Source organism: Chelmon rostratus, chromosome 13 (genome assembly GCF_017976325.1).
Source record: "Chelmon rostratus isolate fCheRos1 chromosome 13, fCheRos1.pri, whole genome shotgun sequence".
NCBI lineage: Eukaryota > Metazoa > Chordata > Actinopteri > Chaetodontiformes > Chaetodontidae > Chelmon > Chelmon rostratus.
In genome coordinates, this window is record NC_055670.1 from 13,279,070 (window position 1) to 13,295,413 (window position 16,344).

The 16,344-nt window shown below is 40.4% G+C and overlaps 1 protein-coding gene across 2 annotated transcripts in view; it reads right to left on the reverse strand.

Annotated features, from left to right (window-relative positions):
* The window catches only part of ubr3 (ubiquitin protein ligase E3 component n-recognin 3), a 43,181-nt gene that overhangs the window by 10,054 nt on the left and 16,783 nt on the right, over positions 1-16,344 (reverse strand). For both annotated transcript variants that reach the window (XM_041950648.1, XM_041950646.1), the window contains 8 exons: positions 15,046-15,134; positions 11,689-11,838; positions 10,530-10,663; positions 9,702-9,812; positions 8,369-8,569; positions 7,281-7,417; positions 3,742-3,827; positions 608-713 (listed from right to left, as the gene is read on the reverse strand). In XM_041950648.1, coding sequence (XP_041806582.1) covers positions 608-713; positions 3,742-3,827; positions 7,281-7,417; positions 8,369-8,569; positions 9,702-9,812; positions 10,530-10,663; positions 11,689-11,838; positions 15,046-15,134 — 1,014 coding nt within the window. The remainder of the gene's footprint in view (positions 1-607; positions 714-3,741; positions 3,828-7,280; positions 7,418-8,368; positions 8,570-9,701; positions 9,813-10,529; positions 10,664-11,688; positions 11,839-15,045; positions 15,135-16,344) is intronic.

The window sequence follows — 16,344 nt, forward strand, 5'->3', positions numbered from 1 at the left end:
GTAAAAGCTGTCTTACAGCACTAATAGGGAGGAAAGGTTGTTTAAGCTCATCCTGTATTGTGCAGCCAGTAGCTTTTTTTTTAACTCACTTACAATCCTGACAACCGAACACAGCCATGCATAAAACAGCATGTTCTGACGTACAGTAGTGATTCAAGACAGATAAACACAATGCGTGTGGCAGTAACTATGTCTTTTGTATTTTGTTAAATACGGGTTTCTGTTGAAGCGAGCTGAGACAGCTGGGAGCTGAGATGCAGTGCTAGTATGGTGTTGGTGTGGTGCAGTTGTTCTCTGTACAGTGAATTTGACAGGGTCGTTTTGCTCTCTGTGGAGTGCCCGGTAATTTGCCAGATGCAGCAATTATCGGTATCTATGGAAACCACGCACGGACCCTTTTTCTGTTTTTAGCTCCTCTTTGTGTGGAGGAAAAGCTGTTGGGGGCAGGAGGAATTGGTGGTGTTTAGAGCGAGAGGACAAAGTGGCGCTTTGATTGCATGTTTATGTGAGGGAGGAAAAGTGTGAGGGAAAGTAGAGATGGGGGGGTTTATGAAGAATTTCTGAACAGATTTATAGATTTAGTGTTAGCAGAGAAAAAGTCACTCACTCTGCCTCTCTGCTTTCTGTAACCTGAGTCAGCTTAGTCCAGGGGTTGTAGGCTGAATCAATGCTGTACAGACGCATGTGCATGGCCAGCACATGGAACAGCTGATCTGAAAGGGGGGAGAAAAAACACAAGAACACATTGTTGTTATGTTACAATGGGGTCTGACAGGAACAAAACCAGCAAGTGTTGGTTTATCTCATTGCCACACCCCACCACAAACCAGCGTAGATTAAATGATGAAAGCAGCTGACTTGAACGGACTGCAGGCTAATGGTTGTGCTCAGATAAAACCAGGCCAGGCCAGATGGACACATGGCAGTGCTCGATAGCCTCGAGCAATGCTTTGGTCAGGTCACACCTGTTCGCTGTAAAACTAATGGAACATGAAGAGAGACCCCCTGCGCACACACAATCTCTTGTGTACACACTAGTTTTTAATAGCAGGACACTTCACAGCCTGGATTGTTTTTATCTAGACCAAACCTGTTACGAGTCAAGAAATATGTGACATTACATCAAAATGCAGCAAGTTGAACCACTCATATTAGGTGTGAACAGATATATTCCTAAGTGGAGAACTGTCCATGTCTTTCTTTTTAGTCAAGAAATAAATTAACCAACTTATTCTAATCATGTACTCAGTCCAAGTCCACTTAAAAGCCAGACATTTAAGTTGCATAAGAGTGAGCCATTTAAACTGTGTTTGAAACTGCTGCTAAACCAATCAGTTCCATTTAGTTCCATCTTTAGTGGAATGCAACAACATTCTATACCTTTTTTTTTTTAACAAAGTGCAACACTGATCCTATCTGATTTTGTTTAACAGTGAATTACGATGCTGTAATGCAGCAAAGTGCTTCAAATAATCAGCTCTGCAATTTGACTTGCGTGAACTGTCAATACTTGGAGCAACACTGCCCTCCGCAGGTAAACAGAGACACAGCACAAAGACAGCAAAGTGTGTCAGTCCTTTGCATCCCATTTGCCTCCACTATGGCTTGTTTCCTCTCTTTCCACACTACCACTCACCTCTTACCGGGAATTAACCTGGACGAGGGAAGGAAAGGGAGGGAAGGGAAGTAAATGACAAGTACAGGACAAACAAATAAAATCAGAGCTGTCGCAAAATGTGTACACAAGGAAAAATCTTATTAAAAGCTTCAGGTCCAATATCTGATGACGGCTGTTTGTCCTCAGAGGAGCTTCCTCTAAGTCAATGGTGTCATGGCGTGTGCAACATTTTCTAAAAGGTTCAAACCTGTCTGCTCTGACAGGGCTGCTACAAATCTAACAATAATGCCTGTTATTCTGCTTTCTGCACTACTGAGACAACTGTAAGAAACTGGAGCACAAAAGAGGAAGAGATAGTGGAGCAAAAGAGAAAGGGACCCCTCACTATGATATAAGATATTAATCATCGACATTCCTGTCACAATTCATGATAATCATGATCAGCTCTCATTGTCTTATTGCTGTGATTATAGACTGTAAAACATAATATGCCCTTTGATAGTTCAAGTTTAACTGACATAACATTTGGTACATAGACACTGTGTAAAGCCCATGTGTTACATTAACGATGACTCCATGTGCATGAGCAAGCGAGCACCCTAAAACCAAAGCATTTAATTGGAATTCAGCAATCAATTCATTTTATTATTTAAACCTGTGCTTTTCTCACTGTTCCTACTTTTCTTACTATGGAAAAGGCCTATCCTCCTGATAACGTACGCTGAATACAGTGCTAAAACTGCATTTTGATGTGTGCTCGCATTTGACGGCAGATATTTGACAATCACACGCTTCCTCCCAGGGACCGTAACGCAAATAGACCTGTCAACACTCACCAAGTACTGCAAGTCTGCAAAACTGAGGTCAACACTATTTGCTTCTTAACTCTCTGCATAGCAGCAGCCACATAGTCCCCAAGATTAAATCAAATATTTGCAGTTAAATAAAACAGGGACAAGCTATATGGAAGCTGGACTCTGTAGGGTTGATTTTTTTTTCCCCTTTCAAGAGAACTGAAGGCAGCTTGCCTCTGGGGTCCATGGTATCCTCATCAGCTGAACAGGAGAAGTGCCCACTGGGAAACAGGCTTAGGAACCCCACGAGCTCTCAGTTAGCACACTTTTGCCATTTCCCTTCAAATCAATTTCCCTAAGAAGAATGAACACTAATGTACTGCAACTGAGTAAATTTGGCCGTCAGCACGGCTACACGGTTAATGTAGCTCACAAATGGCAAACCTCCAGTGTGAAATCTCTTTTCAGCCACTCAAGGATGACAGGCCATTTCACTGCAGCAGCCACAACTTTGACAGAATAATTAAACAAACACAAAATGTGGTGTAGTCTGTATAACCATCTGAGTTATGACACCTTTTATACACACTTTCTGTTGCAACATTCCACAAATATTTGAACAACTGATTAAAACTGAAGATCAGTACTAAACACAATCAATGCTGGTTGTTGTTGATGTGCAGCTTTTTCTATGAGATCCCACTAAAATCACAGTTTTCATTCTCCCCTAGACGCTTGCCCTTGTCAGCTGTGACACAATCAACTCATACAGCACTTGACCCGTTCGTCTGCTTCATTTACTCTGACTGCTCCCTACAGCTCACCTGGGACAGCATCTTTCCTTGCCTGCCATTACTAATCGACCCTTTGCTTTTGTTTTTTTTTTTGTTTTTTTTTCTTTGACTGGTTCAGCTGCAGCACGGAAGAATGGCTCTGATCTCAAGTCAGACACTTTATTACACAGAGGCCCATGGGAAATGATCAGTCACCTGCAATAACGTGTCACTATAATTGTCAACTTAAACAGCAAAATACATGTGACATGTGGCACCATGTTAGACCACAATTTTATTCAATAAAGCAGAGAAAACACTGCAGGTCACTGAAAAACGCAAGTTAAACGATTAACAATAAGTGAAAAAATAAATCTAACTTTGTGTCCAAGAATTCTTATTGAATTATCCTCTTCATTTTGCAATATCAAGCCTCTGGCATTCCCTTATATTGCCCTTAACACATTACATATTGCTGAACTTATAAGATTTAGAGGAGAAATTCTATTGTAAGATACAGTATAAAAGATGAAGAGGAGTAAAAGTAAGTACTTACTGAGACATGAGCGTTTGGCAGCTGCACTGGCCCCTCCAGAGCACAAGTTTCCTCCCCGGTGCACAAGTTCCAACTCCAGGTTGGTCCTGATGAGACAGTCATGACTATTAGTAGGTAGCAGGTACACAACAACAGTTCAACAAGTGCGTATAAAAGACAAAAGATTTCATGCATGCTTTTGAAGAGGCGAGGCAAATGTATTTGTAGTCCTGCTAAGCAATTCCATCACTCCCATTACAGATGTCTTACCAGGACAAGAAGCACTGGCTTTTCATTGGCTAAAATTATACAGCATTAGGAGTCATACATTATAATTCACCTTATATCTGCAGATCAATATACAGTAAAGTGAATCATCACCCAATGTCTGCTGGCCAAAGGAGGAGTTGGAAGCAGTTACCCCTCAATGTACCACCATTTCTGCTTCTGTATTCCCAGTTCTGCCACGAGGCAAGCAAGTAAAAAAATCTTTATAACCTGCAATACATGGGATGAGTCACCGATACAAAAATTATCAATTTTGGGTGCAGTGTTCCTTTAAAAACAGCCATTACAGCAGAGAGTGTGCATGTGTCAGAGAGGGTATTGGTATAAATGGCTGAGCATCATCATATTCAGCTTTTGGTTACGCCTGCCTCTTTAACCAGTTTGATTAGGAAGATGAAAGACGCTGCCTAGTCAAGCCATTTGCCATTTAATGCGGCTGTTTTGCAGCAGCAATTCCGTATCAAGTAAATGACAGCTTTCCAAGACTGATTTTGCACAAGCTGGACCATTAGCATAAAAGCTGTTCCAACCACAGTTCATGCATAATCCCCAATGTGAATTTCCCATGCATATCCAAATATATTTCACTCCTGAATTTTAATTCCCCAATACCAAAACAGTGAAAAAATAAACTAAAACCTCTAACAAAGTGCATAGATGGTGAAAACAGATAGGTATTACTAAAATAAGGCTGATCTGGGCCTGTTTTCATCTCGCCACTGGCCATTTCCTTCTATGGGCCAGGGAGGTGGGGGCAAATCCTTGGGTTTCCTGGGAGAAAAAGCAATTTCACATAGATAATGCAGCCACGGTGAAGCTCCATCTGGCTTTTGCTGATAAGAGTGCCCCTGTGACAAAGGAATTTTCCACTCCTCAGGCAATTTGCGCTGTTCATTGAACTTCAGAGCGCCAACAGGCACCCAGACACACTCAGGAGATCTTTCTGTTCAGGGTGGAGGGCTGAGGGAACCACAGTGCTGGGTGGGCAAAAGGTCTGGATGGTTATGCTCCAGGAAGGGCAGAATCTTTGGAATGGGAGTGGTGAGAAGTTAGAGACCCCAAGGTGAACTGAGAGCCAGTCATTTCTCTGACCTGTGACCAGCTTGTTGAGAAGACACAAATGCCTGAGAGAAGACTGTGTAATTTTTTGTCAAGATTATGTTTCTGGCCTGTCAGTGGGTGGATCGAGGGTGACATGCAATTAAGATTCCTTTCCAAAAATCAATTGCAGTTGCATCATACGTCTCTTGCAGCCACAAGCCAATCCCAACATGCTCCACGACAATGTAATGTAAAGGAACTGTGTGAAAGACCACTTAAAAGACCAGAGGTCCTATAATTCAGTCAGAGAAGGTGAAATAAATCCATATTCAGACAGACATAATAAGTGAGGATAGAAGAGTCAGTACCATTTTAATGTTGCCTAAAGTGACAAAGCTGCTAGTGTTGCTTTAGAGGAGCACTGTTCTTACAACACTTCCAAGACAGCAGCAGTATAATGTATGAAGAAAACAAATCAACAACACCTTCACAGCTCCCTGAACAATTTTTTTAACAAAAAAAAAAAAAAAAAAGCTAAGCAATCCATATATTCGCTGCAAGTACTATGCAACAACTGCAGTGCTGAATTTCAGTTCCATTTCAAGGCGCCTTTCTGCAGTAAAATGCTAACAAAGTAAATTTCTGACACTGAGGGAGGACACTACTGTCCTTTTGCACTGACAGTCGTTGTTATTCAAGCTGAGGAGCTGGCATTAAGAGTGCGGCCAAAGGGCAGGCAGACATTTGGCCTCAATAGTCAGTGGTGTATACAAGTGTGCAAAAGCACGTGAGGTGGTGCAGAGAGAGGACCTCCAAGTTGGAGGACTGCACACACAGAGAGATGAGAAACACAATGTGAACAAGTCATTGCTCATAACTCTGAAAACTGATGCACGTACACAACAACTTTTGAGGTAGAATTTTGTCAAGATCCGAGAGAAGAAACGGGACACAGCAAAGCAGATCCATCAGATTATGAAACTACGCACTTAAATGGAATTGTTTAATGTCCCTTTTTTGTTTTAAACTGTTCAGCTCATCTACAATGCCTTGTAGGGTGGGTTAAAAGGACACCAAATCACAGGTACATTATTATCAACCCATCTGGATCAGGCTGGCAGCAGGTTTAACTAGGTAGCACACAGAATAGGTGTCCAGCAGGCATCCTAGGCACACGACTAACATCAGATATTCTGCTTTAACTCTTCATCATAACAGTCTATAGAAACCTGTCTGTCGAGATACTTACAACCTACAGTTTCTTAGTGCAATTTACCACTAACACACACTGCCTCTTGCTGGGTCATTCTTTGTTTTTCTTGTCATCGCTTTATCCGTCAACGTCCTCTTTGGTCTCTTCACCTCTGCCATGATGCCTGTAGAGGGTGCTGAGCCTGATTTTGTTGACTGTTTGCCCGGCTCCCTCCAGCTTTTCCCACTCTAGCCCTGGAAAATCTTCTTCCTTCTGAAGCTCCTGTACTACTGGTGTAAACACCAACACTCCCACAGAGCTCCAAGCTCCCGGTCCAGTCAGGGCAGACTCAGCTAGCTGCACGGCTAACTGAGCCACTTAGCCATGGAAGCTACAGTTAGAAGCATTTAGCAGTTTCTAAAGCAAAAAATAAAGCTGTCTGTCCACCAGGAAACTCTGAAAATCACGGACAATTGAGGCAGAGCAGCCGGTGGACATCATAGGGAAACCCAGAAAGCATTTTGATGGAGATTTGCAGGAAAACCTACTTGGCAACCAAAGTTACATAGTGCAAGAACAGGTGTTCAGGGTACAGAGTGGGAATGAAAGAGGCATCATTCTCCCTATTACAAGTGAATGCACCATCAAAATTATGTTGAAACTGTTACAACACTGATGTTTCTGCTTTATGCAAGCTTTTATTAGCTGTAGTGAAATAAGGTCACCATCTAGGTAGATGGATACCAATTTCGCAGGGAGGCTGGGCAGTATCCACCCGGATACTCCCAGGGTCACATTGATACGACATCAAAAGCAACATGAGGTGGTCATTCTCACTTCATCAAGCACATTCACCTTGTGTTTTTCTTCATCTGTTTTTTTTGTTTTTTTTATAGTAGAGACTTTCCTATACACAATCACACCAGAGCCATTACACGCTCTATAATCATTTCCAAGAAAAAGAAGTTGTGAACATTTAGTGTAAATACACATTATCACTGTGAGGAGGGTTCGATGTAAAGTGTAACTCTGTCCTTACCTGGCCACGGAGTACATGAAGAGGAAATCGTTGTCGGGGGAGCCAGGGTTCTTGCCATAGTCCATGTATTTCTTCTGGGTGGTATTCTTGATGTCTTTAATAACAAGCTCCATCTCTTTACTCAAGTTGGATTCCGTCTTAAAAAACAGAAATACAATTAAGTGGAAACTTTTTCTGGAATGGACGTTGGGAAGCTAACATAAACTAAGAAAAAACGTTACGTTAAAATAAATAAAGACCTGGCACAAGAAGATTCATTAAACAGGAAAATGTGTCCACAACCTGCTTGTAATGTCAAACTGGAACAAAGTTTTGAGCACAAATTATGTATAATAAAGCCAATAATGCAAGCAGTTTGTTATCAAAACATATCCAATAATGGCATTTATTAGCTATAAGCGAGGTGAGACAATAGTCACAATTAACCTTTCTTAAAATTTCTATGTGTTATAACAGCATGGTCTAGCCTTGCAGAGGTGTCTGCATGCATCTGAACACAATGAAAGGAGACTTGAAATTCACTGTGATCTAAATAAGCCTTTAAATAATGCTGTGAAAAATCATTATTAGACTGATCAGAGATATGCAATGTCTAATATAATTAGAAAAAAAACATGTAAAGATACTGATATACTCAACTTTTTTTTACGATGTTTAATACACATGACACAAGATGTAAAGCACTGATATTATTGATTTGTAAATTCTGTCGTTTAAAAGCAAAATGAAGTATATCCTACAGCATTCTGCCAGTCATGAGAATGAATGGAAAAAAATGACATCATCCATACAGATCACCAGTCTGGTGACAGAACTGTGCCGTGGGTAGTTAATGACACTTCATGAATGCCATGTGCTTGATGGAACAGGGGCTTGTCTCTGAAGAGAAGAACAGTCTCTCTGAAATAGAACCAACCTGCTTCCATCTGCATCAAAGGATCAATGCTCCCTATTATCTGGAGTAAGGCGATTATTTCAAGTCATTATAATCACTACCTATGTGACCAACGGCCACTAATGAGCCGACAGTGTGTTTAAAATACAGCTGTGTAAAACATATATGATGCATTTTAGATTGTACAACTTACTGGGAAAAGGCCAAGTTTCTCCTGAAGATCTTCCACCTCCTTTACAAGCACACACGTCTTCTTGTTTGTGGGTGTGTGCCAGGCACCAGCCTCCGTGCCCCGCCCAGGGCGACAGGGAAGGACACTATTGGCAAACTGTCGACACAGTGGGCACGTAAATTCACCCTTGTCAACAGAGAAACCCTGGAGGACCTGGTCATTCTGGGGGAGACAAGAAAAGTTACATTTGACCGACACAATCGAAACTGAAAACTTTCAAGAAAAAACTGACACTGAATTTTTAAAGTAAATGTATATGTATTATGGAGAACTGCACAATTTCTGAAAATAGGAAAATTGGACAAACAGTGAATCTAGTGCTCCAATAATATTCAGCAATGTATCATTTAGTTAAAGTAATGTTAAAAAAGGCCTAGTGCTCATCTTTGTTCTCACCAGAGGTAAACCGACTGTTCTGCTCACATTTTGTATAATCAAATGTTAAAAAAAGCAAACTTATTCAAATGTTATGATAAGGAACAGAGTAAAAAACTTCCAACATATAAGTAGACTATCGAAAATGTTTGGCATATTCACTTGAATTTCCATTTATTAATTTTCTGTCACATGAATACTGTAGTTACAACCCCAGTCCAAAAAAGTTGGGTGTGTAAAATGAAGATAAGAACAGAATGCAATATTTATCATTTACAAATGAACTGTGTTTACATACAACGGTTTCACAAAGTGTGCCTGAGCCAATGTAGTAATATGCTTTATACAAAGTGTTGAACCTCGCTCCATCCTTGATTTGAGCCTTTCAAGTACGCCCCTTTCATACCTAATCATTCCTTGTGCAATTTTTCATATTTCTCAGTACTTTCTATTGGCAATATTTTTTTTTTATAGTCTTTTGTATAAAATGTACATATATAGTCATCTTCTTATTTTGTATTTTCCTTTGCCTTTACTATTGCTGCCTGTAACACACATTAATAAAGCTGATCTGATCTTATCTTAATCATGATACTATCACCTGTTATCAATGAGTTTACCTGTGGAATGTTCCAAACAGGTGTTTTTGGAGTATTCCACAACATTTTCCAGTCCTGTCCCAACTTGTTTGACACATGTTGCGGCATCAAATCAACGCCGATATTTACAAAAAATAATGAAGTTGATGAGGTAAAACATTACATACACTTTCTTTGTACTGTTTTCATTTGAGTATTTGTCAAAAAGGTGTAGTAAATGTTCACAGTCTGTTTTATTTATGCTTTACACAGCCTCCCAACTTTTTTGGAATCGGGGTTGCAGGTGACAAATCGTTTCATAAGGTCAAACTTTCTCTTACCCTCAGAGACTCCATGTATGACTTGTGGCAATCTATATGCAAAGTGTGTCCACAGGTCTGGACATAGACTCCCCCATCCCAACCTATTGACACAGACTGCAGACAAGAGCTCTGCAGAATTCACAAGAGAAAAAAACCCATCAATTCGAGTATGCAAATATGTCTTCAGGCATTCAGCTTCCTAAACCTTTTGTTTATCTGTGGTGCTGCTAAACAAAAAGATTTTTTAAAGCTTGAATTAACACACTGCAATAAACATCCTATTGATGAGGTATATTAAAGCCAGCAGCTTTTAACAGACCACTAGACTGCATGAGTGAGCAAGATTTTTATTAGATTATATCCAATTTAACTGGCGTAATCACTTTTAGTTTGTAGTTTTTTGGAAGCTAATCAATACACAACATTGGCATGAAAAGCAAATGAAAGCAGCTATGTCAAAACAATTTTCCGTAGAGTTTTGAGTGATGACTTCGAGTTTTTTCTGGAAATGCTGCCCACTGGTATATGCATTTTCATTCTGCTGTTTGTCACGCAATGTTGTGTCTGCCATTAGCTGGCCGATAATGTGACTACCATAAGCATTTAAGAAATGTATTCTTTATCCTACAGTCTCTTAGGGACTTCAGCAGATGCAGATGCTCACATTGCTGACATGCATATAAACTAAATGTCAAGAAATTCAAACAGACATGATGAAAGCCTGTTATTAGGGCTGCTAGACATGTTATTTAACACACAGATATACACACCCCTAATAGTGCTCTAAGAGCTTTCAGCCTTTTCTCTCTCCTGCATAAAGCTGGTAATATTTTCAGAGACACTTACATCTTTGAAGAACCGCTGCATGAGCGTGAGCCTGACGTCATGAGCCACTCCACACGTGTCTGCAGCGTAGATGTGCTCTTCATCACTAGTCGGTAATTTCTTTGCCTCTTTGCTCTTGCAGCGATGCCCGAGCACTGAAAGCCAATAACAGAAGTCACTGATGATGATGTGATGATGATAAGTCTGCCTAACTTATTCAGTATTTACATAAAAAAGTCAAGAATTGTGATTGTGGTCAGAGTTCATATAGTATCATATAACTATCCATTAATTACATTAATAACTTATAAAAGAAAATAATGAATAGTGCCTATCAATATTTCCCAAATCTCCAGATGACTACTTCAAATGTCACTACTTGTCTCACAATCCAAAACCCAAAGATATCGAACTTATAGCGATATAAAACATGGAACACAACAAATCCTCACAAAACGGCAGCTGAATGTAGAGAACGGCTGGCATTTTCGCTTGATAAATAACTTAAAACAATTATCTGTCAATATAGATGCCGATTAATTCTCCACCCAGAAACTGAATGATCAGCCAACTAATCGTTTCAGGCCTCTACAGTAAGCTTTACTCGGACGTTTTTAGTGACTTAGATTTTTCAGACCCAACCTGGCATTCAACAACAATGAAATCAAACTAAGAAAACAAACAGCTTCAAATGATGACGGTTTCTGGCAACCAAATCGGACAATCTGATTGTATTGATCCACTAGTGGTCACTGGTGGCAGGTTTTATGAAATGATGTTTGACATTGGGGTCAGAGTCTTTTGAACCATTTTACAAGGTGACTAATTGCTAATTCAACCTGCCATTTATTTGGATGACAGTGAGTGATCTCTTCTGTCATCAAACATTGAATAGAAATGACCACTTACAATGACAGGCTCCATGTACAAGTGCCCAGCGATCAACATGAATGATAAATGAGCCAATTAAAACAATGGTTAACCCACTAATTAAAAATCAGATTTCCAATTTCAAAGGTGTTATGAATAACTGCTCTTTTTTGGTTTGGTGCCAGCATAGAAATAGAATAGTTATGTCTGGCTGTTTACTCTCCAAACAGTCCAAACAAAAAGCCTCCTGTGTAGGCTATTAATATCAGCATCTGAGAATGGAAGGGGAGGATGCTGGGACGTGAAGTACCTGAGGATGCTTGGAGGAGAACTACTAGACCAGTAGGTCTGTCCTCGGTGGAAGGTCCGCTCTGGCCACAGATCACGCAGTCATAGAGAACCTCAGACTCCATCACTTCAGAAGCTCCTAAGTCCATAGCTGCCTCAGTGTCAGGAGATTCTAGTGAGAAAAATGTACAAATCTTAATGTAAGATTGTAAAAGCTTTCCCGCGCCAACTTTAAAACTCATACCTTAACATAATTACAAACATGAAATACATTGCGGCAGCTGACGCCAATCATTGCTAAAACCTGGACAAGCAGTTTTTAGACCGTTCTGAAATCTTATCAATGATATTCAAAGATCTGCAAGTATTACATTCACCCCTGTGAGAATGAGAAGCATCCACCTGTGTGAGAAACAAAAATGGTTAGAGGTCTGAGAGGCTTTCCTTAAGGTAGATCAAAACTGAGGTAAGGATCCATGATGAAGGGAGGTCACTGACTGCAAGCCAAACTCCTACTCAGGCGACAAATCATAATAAGCTATACAACACTACTCCTTTATAATTTACACTGAAAATCATCAACTCTACAAACATACTTCCAACTTTGATTGGAAGTAATCAAGTGTAATCAAGAAATCCTATGCATTGTTTCCTTACTATAGTTTGTTGGCAGAATGCATCATCTCATATAGAAATACTGTAAACCTACGTAAATTCACACTCTGTTACCCCTATCTGCATGACTGGCACCGCGCTAGAAATTAATTACTGATGTGAAATTAGTTTTAAATGTTAAGAACTGTGTTCAATTTGAGCAGTAAATATAGTGGAGAAATGTCAAGCTGTGTTGGAAATTGATTTATTGCTTTTTTGGGAAAATATGTTCTCAAGAGAGGTCACCGTGTTCCCGGGGAAATGAAGGATGCATTAGATGTCAACGCCACAGTTTTAGCCTCAGGCCATCCCAGTACATAAAGCCACTACTATGTGCGCATGTGAACAAATAAATAACTCACACACAAAAGGTAAGACGACAAGGACACACAAAGTGTTGGTGCGGTGCTGTTTTATGCTTCCTACAGCATAAATTTGTGAATCCTCTTTGAAGTATTGTGTGCACGCAACAGCTTGGCTTCAAATGTAAGCCTGTTCTTGAAGAACGCTGGTTAGGTTAATGATGACACCGACCATCTCCTAGCAGATAAGTTTGGTGCAATTTGTTTAGGTTTGACCTGCCTTTGAGATTTCTGCCTCCACTCAAATACAGTACGGATGACTGAAATTTGGTGTGCGGCACACTGGAATAATTAAAAATCCAACCCAAACATCTAGAAAGAGCTTCAGGTTAGTGTGAGGGCATTTTTCACACCAGGTCCTTTGCTCTGGTCCCAATCTGTTGATGAGTTGGTGGAATTTCCTTGTTTCGTTTCTTTTCACAAAGAAAAATCCAAGCGAGCCAAAAAACAGAGTTACAAACCACATGAGAATGGTGACTTCGCTCATTGGTCGGATGTGTCTGCGGTGGGAGCAAGAATATAAACAGAGGAAGGAAGTCCTAGAGGAGGTCCACTGGCCAAATACAACATACCACACTGCACAAGTCTTGGTTTGACCTCAATTCATTTGCTGGCTAGTTGTTAGCAACTGTTAAATTCATTCATCCATGTCCTGATATGCAAAGTGCAACTGGCTTCAGGAACTGTTTCAAGTAAATTTGCAAAGCTTGCATACTAGTTGGATCACACATCAAGCACTCCAGAGTTCATTTGGGACGAGACCAAGACCACTTCCTCTCAAGGGTCTTAGTTCTAAGCTTTATTTTTCCCATCAGCCACACAGTGTCCAGGTAAGACACAAGTTGTGCAAATAGTAACATAAGAGCATTGTCCTAAATCTAATTTCAAGGTCTTTTAGTGTCCTTTGGTTTATTAGGTGAAACACTGGATTTCAAAGCTGACTTCAAGCCCAACAGCAAGTCCAGCTGCCTTTGACATAGTACTTCTTGAAATCCTATGGTCTGGATTACTGAAAATTGAAAATTGACAGATGTGAGTCAATGTTATCAGAACTCTGTGCAGGAGAACGGCAGACTAAAGGACAAATTATGACAAATTATGTTGGACCTGGAGAAAATAACACGAAATGCAAGCTTGCTGGAAAACTCAAACATATCTACAAATTATAATTGCAGTCACTTGTTTTCAAGTTATCTTATCATCTCATTTAAATGTTACTCCAGTGCAGGTGATGCAAAGCCAGCAGTGATTTTAAAGAAAAGGAACTTAAGTTATTGCTCAGCAAGAAATGTGCAGAAAGAGGTCAGAATTCAGTCCTGCCGGAAAGGGCTGTCTGATCACGGCAGCCATTATTCATTCACTAACCATGCTGTGTCAGGGTGGGCCCTGGGAGTCCAGCCCACTATTAGTGCTTTGATCCTATATGCCCTCAGCCAGCAGCCACCCACGCTCCCACAGGAGCACTCTCCTCTCAATTTCTCTTAACAGGCCTACAGAGACCACAAACTCGGACACGGCCCTCTGTCACCTTGCCCCGATAAAAAAGGCATAGCAATGATAGGTTTATTTCAGCAAACAGGACTTTTCTTCAAGGGCGGCAGTAGCAAGATGCCCTTCGAACAAAAAGTGTTAATATGTGTTTTGTGTTTTCATAAAGGTCCTGTACACCCATGTCAGAAAAAACACAACTTGGTAAGCATATTCTATCAGAGGGGTTGTTAGGCAGTGCAGCGGTACATACTCAGTCCTTCCTGAAGGCATAAATATCCAGTGAAGTCTCTATGCAAATTGCCAACTACATTTTACATACTACATTTTTAGTCAGTTTTTCTTGATTATACAAAGGAGGAGACCTTGAGTAAATAAAAGACTGCCCTGAGATATTTATTTCACTGAAATTAAACCAGTAACAGTATTTATAAGTAAGTATTTTTAATAAAAACTTCAGACTTGAAAAATGAGCACTCTGCCTCACAATTTGTGCCGTCCGAACAAAATGCATGTGTTCAAACTCACTGGATTATAACAAATGAAAAGTTTACTCACACCTCACCTTATGCATTTTAGTCTAGGCTGGCCTGTTTGGCTGTGCAGCATGAAGGTTACAGTAGAATGAATAGTGCACTTTGATTTACAAATTGGTTACGGTGAGTTTGCCAAGTAAAGACTGCGTTAACACAAGAGCCCCACTGCTGCTGTTTCTCTGCTTTTGCAGAGTATCCTGGTATGATAGCACGCACACTCTTTGCGAACAGAATTTGGGCAGTAGCTACTGCAAATGATGTGTTAGTAATTTAAAGCTCCACAACAATAACAAAATAGGTAACAAGCAGGCAAAAAAGGGTGAGCCGGCATTTTCTTACCAACATCCATGGCTGTTTCCATGAAACTCTTCTGCCTGGAGGCAAATTCAGCGAGCAGCTTCTGCTGTCTCTCTCTAGCCCTCTGCCGTCTGAAAGAAAGAACAAGTCAAATACTCTTTGATGAAAATGCAGCGCAACTCAGTACTTAACTTGAGTTCAAAACCAAATGAATACTAATGGTACTTATGTAATTACAGCATTATGGACTACTAAAATAAGATTTTTTTTTTAAATCATCTTCCTTCTACCAGTGAGACTGTGCTGAAGGAATTAAATCACTTCCACAAGAAAGATGTAAAATGTAAAAAAAGATGAAAATACTTCATACACTGATAACAAGCACTGCTCCTGATAAGTTCCTGGCAACCACTTGCTCCATTTAAGAATATTAACTATTGCATTTCCACTTCACAAATGCTTTGCACTATCCTGGAAATAAGCATGTCTGTTGTGCAGGGCATGTTTCCCCTGATTGCACACAGCATGTGCAGCAGACTCTTATACATAACAAGGGATAGCAGGTGTCTGATCGCAACAAGGCTGTGTTGTGAAAGTTGGAAAGGTTGATTATTAAACTAATACGGTGGGTTGAGGCCCACTCTGCAGACTTGCAGGGTGAGAGATGACTGTAAATTAAGTCTCTAATAAGAGGACATAAACAAATGCCGACAGGAGCGTCACAGCTCAATAATTTTCACTGATGGCTTCAGGGTTGCCGACAACCAGCATGAGGAATGGGCAGCGGCTTCTCACTTCTCCCCGCCACTGACCGCACTGTTGCCTGACGGTTGCCTTGGAAACAGCACTAGTTCGTGTAAATGGGAGAGATTCTACCTTTACCTTTGTCTGTGGGGTGAAGCCAACCCCAAAAGCAGGCAATTATTAAATGGTTATAGGCCATTCCATCATCATTAGGGGAGAGGAATGGGAGACACGGACTAGTGAGTGAATGTGAGGTGAAAAGCCAAAACTGACCAAGTTTGACTTGATTTTTTTAAACAGCCGTCGGATCCCACTTTCATGGTGGTCCAAAGATGTACATATTGAGTCACAATTGTTTTGCTTTTAAAATTAAAAGAGCAGGTGAAAACATTTCTGATATTGGCACAAGCAAGTTTATCTTAAAAAGAAGCATCATCTGCTGCTGCTGCTTTGGCCACATATTAGTGGTGATATACAGAATATTTGGAGAGTTTTCCTTCCAGGTTTCGGAGTTTTCCTTTGAACTGTTTTTCTTGTACCCAGCAGTAATTAGTACAGCTGTTTAAAAGATACAATGTGACAGCCGGAGGGTAATGA